Here is a 10,459-nt window from a genome sequence, read left to right as displayed (position 1 = left end):
CCAGGATGTTACGATGTAGCCTAGCGTAGCCTAGCATAGCCGAGCCTTCCAGATGATCTCAACGTGTCGAGAAAACATCGTTTATAACGTTCATCCAAAGAAGTGAAGAAAATCATTTCAAGAAACCTTCTTTCGTTCTTTTTGAATCAACATCGATTCCAAATCTCTGCTTTCAACCAATTTATTCAAACCAAAACCTAAAAATAAACAACCCAACAGGGACACATATAAGGCTGTAATAACTGTGTAATATCATTAGTGGCTTCCACGGGCATGTCACATCAAACTTGCACCAAAATAAACTCTCTCTCTCTCTTTCTCACACACACACAAACACACACACACACACACACACACACACAGCAGTGCACTGTGTGGGGGGGGGGGCACTTTCCTAGTGCAGATCTAGAATGATCATTTCTGTGTGTGGATGAAACCTGCTGAGCTCCACCAACAACTGCGATTGTTGCTACACACACGAGTTGTGTGTGTGTGAGAAGAGCCCCCCCCCCACCGACATGCCCCGCCCCATGCCCCGCCCCCCGCGTAGCTGCCTGCCAGCAGATTTTCCCTCTGTCGATGTAAATAAGAACAAGAGGCGACAAATGTTCCTCCATTTTTAACACACAGCAACTTGTGGACACACCTGACAGTTACACTACGAAGTTACACACCAAGCTGGACACACAGCGTCACTGACACAGCGAGGGAGATCTGATGGGCGTCACAGGAAGTGATCTAGGTTCCGAGCAGGACATTCTTCCACCACCTACAGCGTGTTCACTCACACGTGTCTACTGAATAAGGCTCCAAACATCTCCAGAGAAGCTGCTGCGAGGACACGAACAGTAACGAGGGACATTCACATTAAAACATGACTTCTTCGTGCTGGTCCTTCCTGAAGGCTTCGCCGACGCAGCGAATCCACGCCCGCTTAATCAAATCCCTCAGCGTCCTGATCCAGGCTGTCCCGCTGGTAGAGCGGGTCCTGGGTAGAGTAGGACCTGGTCTTCATGGAGCAGTTGGAGTCCATCAAAATGGCCTGTAGAGACAAGAGCGTGTGAAAGGTTTCTAGGGGACCGTGGGCCTCCCGGAGCCCGGCTGGTTCGGCCTCTTGGACACTGCTGTTGAACCGCGGCGTCATGCAGGGCCATGTAGTCCATCAACAGGATCCAGGTCCACCTGTGATCTTTGACTTTCACCTGGTTTTTCTGCAGTGTCGACCCGACTCAGAGGACATTTGCAACTCCAAGTTCTGCAAGTCCAGAATAAATGCACCTGTTCAAGCTCTGGACCACCTGGTCTCCTGTCTGCTCCAGAGTTGTGGTAGCAGTTAGCTAGAGGCCTGCTAGCACACTGTCAGCTCCAGTGATGGTTGATAATGTCAAGACAGCTGAGCTTCTCTTGGATTAGCCTGACTAGCCTCCAACCTGATCCAAGCTTGCCTCAACTCTGGTCTGCCTCAGGCCTGCTAGCCTCTGAGCTGCTCCTGTGTAGCCTTGTGCCAGAACAACCACAGAACTTACTAGCCTTAACAAGAACCAGCTCTGGACCTCACAATAAACCTGCATCGTGGGATTACATTTGGCCTTTTGGAGTCAAGAACTCGCATGACCCCAATACCCAGTTTACCCCTGACCTGGCTCCCAGTTCTACTCCAGAACCCTGATACTAGCTTCTGAGCTGGAATCGCCACCACTCAGGTGTGACCTAAAGAGGCTGATGCTAAAGAGGCTGATGCTAAAGAGGCTGATGCTAGCTGTGCGTCAGGAGCACGAGGACCATTCAGGCCGTCTGGTTCACAGAGTAGCCATGAAACATATATTTGATGTTGGATGTAGAAGGTCTGGAAAGATCAGGAGTTGTAGGTAAATGTGATAAACCTGCCCTCCAACCTGCCGAACCAGGCCAGGAAACATCCTGCACATGTGTGTGTGGAGGAACCGAGCCGCTGGTTTTAAGCTTGTGACTTACAACTTTTTCTTCTTGAGCTGGCGGATTCCTGAGGAAGATGCAAAGAGGAGCAAACAGAATGTCCATGATCCCAATGATGGCCATCACCCAGGGGAAGCCGATGTTCTCAGCGATGGACCCTCCGATCGATGGACCTAAAGCAGCGGAGGACAGGTCACAGCCGCGTCATGAGGACTATGATAATGCTAACGGTACTTAGCATCAGTTTGATGAGGCTAAGGTGATTATATGTGTGTGTGTGTGTGTCCTGGTGGAGTAGATCACAGTAAGAACAGAAGCGGTTTCTTCAGGATTCGTGCGTCTGCTTCCGACTCACCGAAGGCGAATCCCATGCAGAAGGCCACGTCAGCGATGGCATAGACGCTTCCATACACGGACACGTGACGTAGGTCCACAAGATAGCCCATAATAGGCATCATGGAGGAGTCCACCATGCCTGCAGCAGCAACACGCAATAATAACGCGGTAATAACACATTTATAACACATTTGTTGGTGAGTGATAGCGAATGCACGGATAAATTACCGATAGCAAAACCAACACCAAAGTTGGGCAGAATCAGACCGTAGATGCTTGTGGCAAATGGAACCTACGGAACAAACAAACAAACAAACAAACACTTACAGTCATTTTCATCTTTGTCTCTTCAGGAGGATTCCAACACATATGAAGACGATCAAACCAGATCAAACTTGTTTTTGATCAACACGATAATGCTCCAGACCTTCAGCTGATACTCACACAGATGACGCTTATTCCCACCAACGTCATCCCGACCAGAGCACAGAGCCACCTGGAGGAACCAGAGGGGACCGGTTACCAGACTACACAGGCCCAGAGAGGATCAGGGTCAGGGTCAGGGTCAGGGTCAGGATCAGGATCAGGATCAGGATCAGGGTCAGGGTCAGGGTCAGGGTCAGGGACAGGGACAGGGACAGGGACAGGATCAGGATCAGGATCAGGATCAGGATCAGGGTCAGGGTCAGGGACAGGGACAGGGACAGGGACAGGGACAGGATCAGGATCAGGATCAGGGTCAGGGTCAGGGACAGGGACAGGATCAGGATCAGGATCAGGATCAGGGTCAGGGTCAGGGACAGGGACAGGGACAGGGACAGGGACAGGGACAGGGACAGGGTCAGGGTCAGGGTCAGGACAGGGACAGGATCAGGGTCAGGGTCAGGGTCAGGACCCCTCCATCCACCTCTCCACCTCTCCACCCCTCCACCTCTCCACCCCTCCACCTCTCCATCCACCTCTCCACCCCTCCACCTCTCCACCCCTCCACCTCTCCCCCCTCCATCCCCTCTCCACCTCTCCACCCCTCTCCACCCCTCCATCCCTCCACCTCTCCACCCCTCCACCTCTCCACCTCTCCACCTCTCCCCCCTCCATCCCTCCCCCTCCACCCCTCCATCCCTCCACCTCTCCACCCCTCCACCCCTCCACCCTCTCCATCCCTCCACCTCTCCACCCCTCCACCTCTCCACCCCTCCTCCCTCCACCTCTCCATCCCTCCACCTCTCCACCCCTCCTCCCTCCACCTCTCCACCCCTCCATCCACCTCTCCACCCATCCATCCCTCCACCTCTCCACCTCTCCATCCCTCCACCTCTCCACCCATCCATCCATCCACCTCTCCACCCATCCATCCATCCACCTCTCCACCCATCCATCCCTCCACCTCTCCATCCCTCCACCTCTCCACCCCTCCATCCCTCCACCTCTCCACCCCTCCACCTCTCCACCCCTCCATCCCTCCACCTCTCCACCCCTCCACCTCTCCACCCCTCCATCCCTCCACCTCTCCACCTCTCCATCCCTCCACCTCTCCACCCCTCCATCCACCTCTCCACCCCTCCATCCACCTCTCCACCCATCCATCCCTCCACCTCTCCACCTCTCCATCCCTCCACCTCTCCACCCATCCATCCATCCACCTCTCCACCCATCCATCCCTCCACCTCTCCCCCCTCCATCCCTCCACCCCCCTCCATCCACCTCTCCACCCATCCTCCCTCCACCCCTCCTCCACCTCTCCACCCCACCTCTCCACCCCTCCATCCACCCCTCCATCCCTCCATCCACCCCTCCACCCACCTCTCCACCCACCCCTCCACCCCCTCCATCCCTCCACCTCTCCACCTCCATCCCTCCACCTCTCCACCTCCATCCCTCCATCCCTCCCCCCCTCCATCCACCCCTCCACCCCTCCACCCATCCACCCCTCCACCCCTCCATCCACCCCTCCATCCTCCACCTCTCCACCTCTCCACCCCCCACCTCTCCACCCCCCACCTCTCCACCCATCCCTCCACCTCTCACCCCTCCACCCCTCCCTCTCCACCCCTCCATCCCCTCTCCACCTCTCCACCCCTCCACCCATCCATCCCTCCACCCCTCCTCCACCTCTCCACCCCTCCACCTCTCCACCCCTCCATCCCTCCACCTCTCCATCCCTCCACCTCTCCACCCCTCCACCTCTCCACCCCTCCACCTCCACCCCTCCACCCACCTCTCCACCCATCCATCCCTCCACCTCTCCACCTCTCCATCCCTCCCCCTCTCCACCCCCATCCCTCCACCCCTCCACCACTCTCCACCCCTCCACCCCCCATCCACCTCTCCACCCCTCCACCTCTCCACCCACCCCTCCACCCACCCCTCCACCCACCCCCCCTCCATCCACCTCTCCATCCCTCCACCCCTCCACCCATCCACCCCTCCACCCACCTCTCCACCCCTCCATCCACCTCTCCACCTCTCCACCTCTCCACCCCTCCACCTCTCCACCCATCCATCCCTCCACCCCTCCATCCCTCCACCCCTCCACCCCTCCATCCACCCCTCCATCCACCCCTCCACCTCTCCACCCACCCCTCCATCCACCCCTCCACCCCTCCATCCATCCCTCCACCCATCCATCCCTCCATCCCTCCATCCATCCCTCCACCCCTCCTGAGGTGGCGGGAGGTACCACCACGGAGTGTTTGTCAGGTCCAATAAAGGCAGCCTGAGGAAACTGGTGAAAACTCATTTAGAGGAGCGGAAGCAGATATGAGAGAGAGATAAGGATCAGTTCTTTCCCCACCTCCCGATCCTGTGGGCCAATTTGCCGATGATGTACGTTCCAATAAGGTAGGAGAGGGAGGCTGGTAAGAAGGCAACACCTGGACCACAGACGGACGGAGAAGAGAGGACATATGAGAAGCAGATGAGTATCAGCAGCTGGTGCTGCTCCATTGTGGCGGCGCCGACGTGCGTGTTGAGCTCATATCCTGTTTTCACTCATCTCTGCTCTTTTATCTGACTGAGCTGATGCTGAAGCAAAGTAATAAGAGCAGCAGCAGGAGCAAACAGGCCAACCCACAGTCTGTCCCTCCGTCCTGAGGGACGCCTGCTCAGCCAAAGCTACCTTCTCTAGTCTGTAAAACATTAACAGGCTCAACGGAGAGGGTCACATGACAGGAAGTGATGTCAACACTGTTTCTGGACCTGCTAATAACGGCCATGTCTGATTTAGAGGCTGTCTTTACCGCCTGGCTTTCATCACTCTCTTCCTGAACTATCTTCCATCTGGAGCTAAACTGCTCTTTTTAGTTCACCAAGTCACCGGTCACCACCACCGAAACCACTAAACCAGTCCGTGAGCAACCGCTGGGCCTCCTCCCCTTCAGCTCTTCATATTTGCTGACCTTTGAACACATCATAGTCGGAGTCAGAGCCAGTTGAGATGAAGAACTAACGTGACAGTTTAGACCTTCAAAACTCTTCACAAAGGAGATGTTGAAAACTAGGTAACTAGACCAGCTAGGAACCAGGAACCGGTCTTTAACTGGTGAATGGACCTTTTCCACACTAGTTCTGACTAGTTCTGGGAAGGATTCCAGTCTAAGCTTGTTTCCTCATGTTGGTGGCGCTCCTCATGGCTCAGAACTTGGACCAGCCCTGGAGTCACGGTCACTTTCCTTTACCCTCTCCTCTCCAAAAAAAACAAAAACTAGTGCCGGCACTTTAACTATCATCTCCTGCCGACAGGGGGTGCTGCAGCCCCCTCTGCTGTTCTGTCTGTAGTTGTGCTGTTTTTTGGATTGTTTAATGGCTAAGAAAGAACCACAAATCCAGTTTATATGATTCATTCAGAAGCCCGAGTCCTAGGGAATCCTTCAACCTCTGGTTCCACCTTTAGAACTTAAAGTTGATTAAGTGAGATCCTTCAAGCCCAACATTAAACAAAATGTAAACCCATCTCCTGCTGCACAAAGGCTCTAATGGGCAGGCTCCTAAAACAGCTGATTACACACAACTGTTGCAGGAGGAGCTTCCTACCAACTTGTAGACTGCTGAAGGACTCCTGGTGCTTCTCCTACCTGCAGCCTCCTTCATCCACAATGATCCACAGTCCCTAACCTACCATCCTTCTCTTGAGGGTCTCACTATCTAGCAGGTTGCCATGGACGATGACCAGCCCCACGGTGTAACATCTTCATATCCAAGGTCACATCTACTGCTACAAATTCTAATTATTCGTAAGTAGAAACAATAAAGGCTTGTGATGATGTCATCAGAACTGTGTAAGTTGTAGCATCTTTATCGAGGGTGTAGCAGCGACCGTCTGTAGCAGCTCAGCGTGAACACAGTCGGGTAGGGTGAGAGGGTCTGGTACCGAGCTGCCACTTCTCTGCACACATGGTCTCCATCATCCAGATCGGCAACGTTGGCTCCATCATGGCAATCGCCATATTTCCAAAACAGATGGCACCTATGGGGGAAGAGGGAGACACAACTATTAACAACAACAAGGACAACAGGAATCATTCCCAGCCATTCCTACGGTCCAGCTGTCATTGCTGCTCTCTGGACAATCAGCACCTACCACCGATGTTCTCCTCACAGCTGCCACATAGAAACGCTACAATGTTCTACCTTCAGTCTCAGCCGTTGTCAACAGGCTGTTCAGACATCGTTCTACTCTACTGTAGTCTACTCTGCTGTAGTCTACTCTAAGGTAGTCTACTCTAAGGTAGTCTACTCTACTGTACTCTACTCTACTCTGCTCTACTCTACTGTAGTCTACTCTACTGTACTCTACTGTACTCTACTGTAGTCTACTCTGCTCTACTGTAGTCTACTCTACTCTGCTCTGCTCTACTCTACTGTAGTCTACTCTACTGTAGTCTACTCTGCTCTACTGTAGTCTACTCTACTCTACTCTGCTCTACTCTACTGTAGTCTACTCTGCTGTAGTCTACTCTAAGGTAGTCTACTCTACTGTACTCTACTGTACTCTACTCTACTCTGCTCTACTCTACTGTAGTCTACTCTAAGGTAGTCTACTCTACTGTACTCTACTCTACTGTAGTCTACTCTGCTCTACTCTACTGTAGTCTACTCTACTGTAGTCTACTCTACTCTACTGTACTCTGCTCTACTCTACTGTAGTCTACTCTGCTCTACTCTGCTCTACTGTAGTCTACTCTACTCTGCTCTACTCTACTGTAGTCTACTCTGTTTTACTCTACTGTAGTCTACTCTACTATACTGTAGTCTACTCTGCTCTACTCTACTCTACTCTACTGTAGTCTACTCTACTCTGCTCTACTCTACTGTAGTCTACTCTGTTTTACTCTACTGTAGTCTACTCTACTATACTGTAGTCTACTCTGCTCTACTCTGCTCTACTCTACTCTACTCTGCTCTGCTCTACTCTACTGTAGTCTACTCTACTCTACTGTAGTCTACTCTACTCTGCTCTACTCTACTGTAGTCTACTCTACTCTACTCTACTCTACTGTAGTCTACTCTACTGTAGTCTACTCTGAGTAAGCCTCTGAGTAAGGATGGGCGGATCGATTCCGTGGTATCGATATATCGATACTCACAAGCTACTCATTTGGTATCGATTTTCTTTTATAAATATCAATACTAACTTAAAAAAAGAAAATTGGGGGTGTATGCATCACTTTCTGCCGTTTTAGATTAGTTACTTAAATGAATATGTGCCGGGACACCCCTGTACCTGGCGGCGTATTGAGCTGGCCCGTGTCACGTGACAGGAGACAGCGAATGAGCATCAACGTGCAACATCGCCCGCCGAGCCGACAGTCAGCAAAAGGCAGAGCCGCAATCGTCTTAAAGCAGAAAATGTGAATATGATACTTTTGAACAGCAATCTGAGACTCAGTAAAGTGTGATGACACACCTCAAGTGCACTAAAGGTGTGATGGTGTCAGACATTATTCTAGTTAATTTTCTCATGGAACAACTGTCTTATGCAGGTTTAAAGGATCAGGAAATCCTAGTAATCAATTGACCATAATAAATCGTATATAAATGGTCTGTATTTGTCTTGTGATTTGTCTTAAATGTAATAATATTTTGACTGACAAAAATTGCCAGTAAGAAATGAACGGTATCGGTATCGATGAAAATACAAGAAAAAGTATCGGTATCGTATCGAATCCCAAAAGTGTGGTATCGCCCATCCTTACCTCTGAGGCAACAACGTTGGGGATTTTGGGCTCCAAATACAATAAAGTTGAACAATGACCAAAAGAAACACGAAACAAAAGCATCGAGTTTCTTTTCCAAATCTAAAATAATTCCCGACTAGAGACGCTGGACCAAGTCTAACTCTGATCAACAACCACCACCGTGGTCAAACTGCCTGGTTGTTGCCTTGATGCTCCTGTGGTTACAATTTGTTGTTTGTTTTTTCAAAGTGACAATCCTCCGTTAGCCACCACGAGCATAAAGAGCCAAACATCCAACATGACAAGTGTCATCTGTACCTGCTGTCCACCATGTTCTACTCATTGACAGGTCCCGCTGTCCATCATCTTCTACTCATTGACACGTCCTGCTGTCCATCATCTTCTACTCATTGACACATCCTGCTGTCCACCATGTTCTACTCATTGACACGTCCCGCTGTCCACCATGTTCTACTCATTGACACGTCCTGCTGTCCACCATGTTCTACTCACTGACACGTCCCGCTGTCCACCATGTTCTACTCACTGACACGTCCCGCTGTCCACCATGTTCTACTCATTGACACGTCCTGCTGTCCATCATCTTCTACTCATTGACACATCGCTGTCCACCATGTTCTACTCATTGACACGTCCCGCTGTCCACCATGTTCTACTCATTGACACGTCCCGCTGTCCACCATGTTCTACTCACTGACACGTCCCGCTGTCCACCATGTTCTACTCATTGACACGTCCCGCTGTCCACCATGTTCTACTCATTGACACGTCCCGCTGTCACCATGTTCTACTCATTGACACGTCCCGCTGTCCACCATGTTCTACTCACTGACACGTCCCGCTGTCCACCATGTTCTACTCATTGACACGTCCCGCTGTCCACCATGTTTACTCACTGACACGTCCCGCTGTCCACCATGTTCTACTCACTGACACGTCCCGCTGTCCACCATGTTCTACTCACTGACACGTCCCGCTGTCCACCATGTTCTACTCATTGACAAGTCCTGCTGTCCACCATGTTCTAACTCACTGACACGTCCTGCTGTCCACCATGTTCTACTCATTGACACGTCCTGCTGTCCACCATGTTCTACTCACTGACACGTCCTGCTGTCCACCATGTTCTACACATTGACACGTCCTGCTGTCCACCATGTTCTACACATTGACATGTCCCGCTGTCCACCATGTTCTACTCACTGACACGTCCTGCTGTCCACCATGTTCTACACATTGACACGTCCTGCTGTCCACCATGTTCTACTCATTGACACGTCCTGCTGTCCACCATGTTCTACACATTGACACGTCCTGCTGTCCACCATGTTCTACTCACTGACACGTCCTGCTGTCCACCATGTTCTACACATTGACACGTCCTGCTGTCCACCATGTTCTACTCATTGACACGTCCTGCTGTCCACCATGTTCTACACATTGACACGTCCTGCTGTCCACCATGTTCTACTCATTGACACGTCCTGCTGTCCACCATGTTCTACACATTGACACGTCCTGCTGTCCACCATGTTCTACTCACTGACACGTCCTGCTGTCCACCATGTTCAACACATTGACACGTCCTGCTGTCCACCATGTTCTACTCATTGACACGTCCTGCTGTCCACCATGTTCTACTCATTGACACGTCCTGCTGTCCACCATGTTCTACTCACTGACACGTCCTGCTGTCCACCATGTTCTACACATTGACACGTCCTGCTGTCCACCATGTTCTACACATTGACATGTCCTGCTGTCCACCATGTTCTACTCACTGACACGTCCTGCTGTCCACCATGTTCTACACATTGACACGTCCTGCTGTCCACCATGTTCTACTCATTGACACGTCCTGCTGTCCACCATGTTCTACACACATTGACACGTCCTGCTGTCCACCATGTTCTACTCACTGACACGTCCTGCTGCTGTCCACCATGTTCTACACATTGACACGTCCTGCTGTCCACCATGTTCTACTCATT

General features: G+C 51.6%; 1 protein-coding gene and 1 long non-coding RNA gene across 2 annotated transcripts in view; one reads left to right on the top strand and one right to left on the bottom strand.

Moving 5' to 3' along the window:
* Positions 1–165: 165 nt before the first annotated feature.
* Positions 166–10,459, bottom strand: part of slc18a2 (solute carrier family 18 member 2) — a 22,550-nt gene continuing 12,256 nt past the window's right edge. The window contains exons 9-15 of the mRNA XM_057047611.1: positions 6,641–6,736; positions 5,066–5,144; positions 2,716–2,767; positions 2,500–2,563; positions 2,291–2,410; positions 1,975–2,108; positions 166–1,042 (exon numbers count right to left, since the gene is read on the bottom strand). Of these exons, the coding sequence (XP_056903591.1) occupies positions 935–1,042; positions 1,975–2,108; positions 2,291–2,410; positions 2,500–2,563; positions 2,716–2,767; positions 5,066–5,144; positions 6,641–6,736 (653 nt within the window). The 3' untranslated portion in view covers positions 166–934. The remainder of the gene's footprint in view (positions 1,043–1,974; positions 2,109–2,290; positions 2,411–2,499; positions 2,564–2,715; positions 2,768–5,065; positions 5,145–6,640; positions 6,737–10,459) is intronic.
* LOC130533881 (uncharacterized) lies at positions 1,042–2,962 on the top strand. The gene is made up of 3 exons (XR_008952698.1): positions 1,042–2,127; positions 2,234–2,439; positions 2,625–2,962. It is a non-coding gene; the product is annotated as an uncharacterized LOC130533881 (long non-coding RNA).

The sequence above is a fragment of the Takifugu flavidus genome, chromosome 11 (assembly GCF_003711565.1).
Source record: "Takifugu flavidus isolate HTHZ2018 chromosome 11, ASM371156v2, whole genome shotgun sequence".
In the NCBI taxonomy this organism is placed as follows: domain Eukaryota; kingdom Metazoa; phylum Chordata; class Actinopteri; order Tetraodontiformes; family Tetraodontidae; genus Takifugu; species Takifugu flavidus.
The sequence above is the reverse complement of the archived record's forward strand: the minus strand, read 5'-3'. Positions and strand labels throughout refer to the sequence as shown.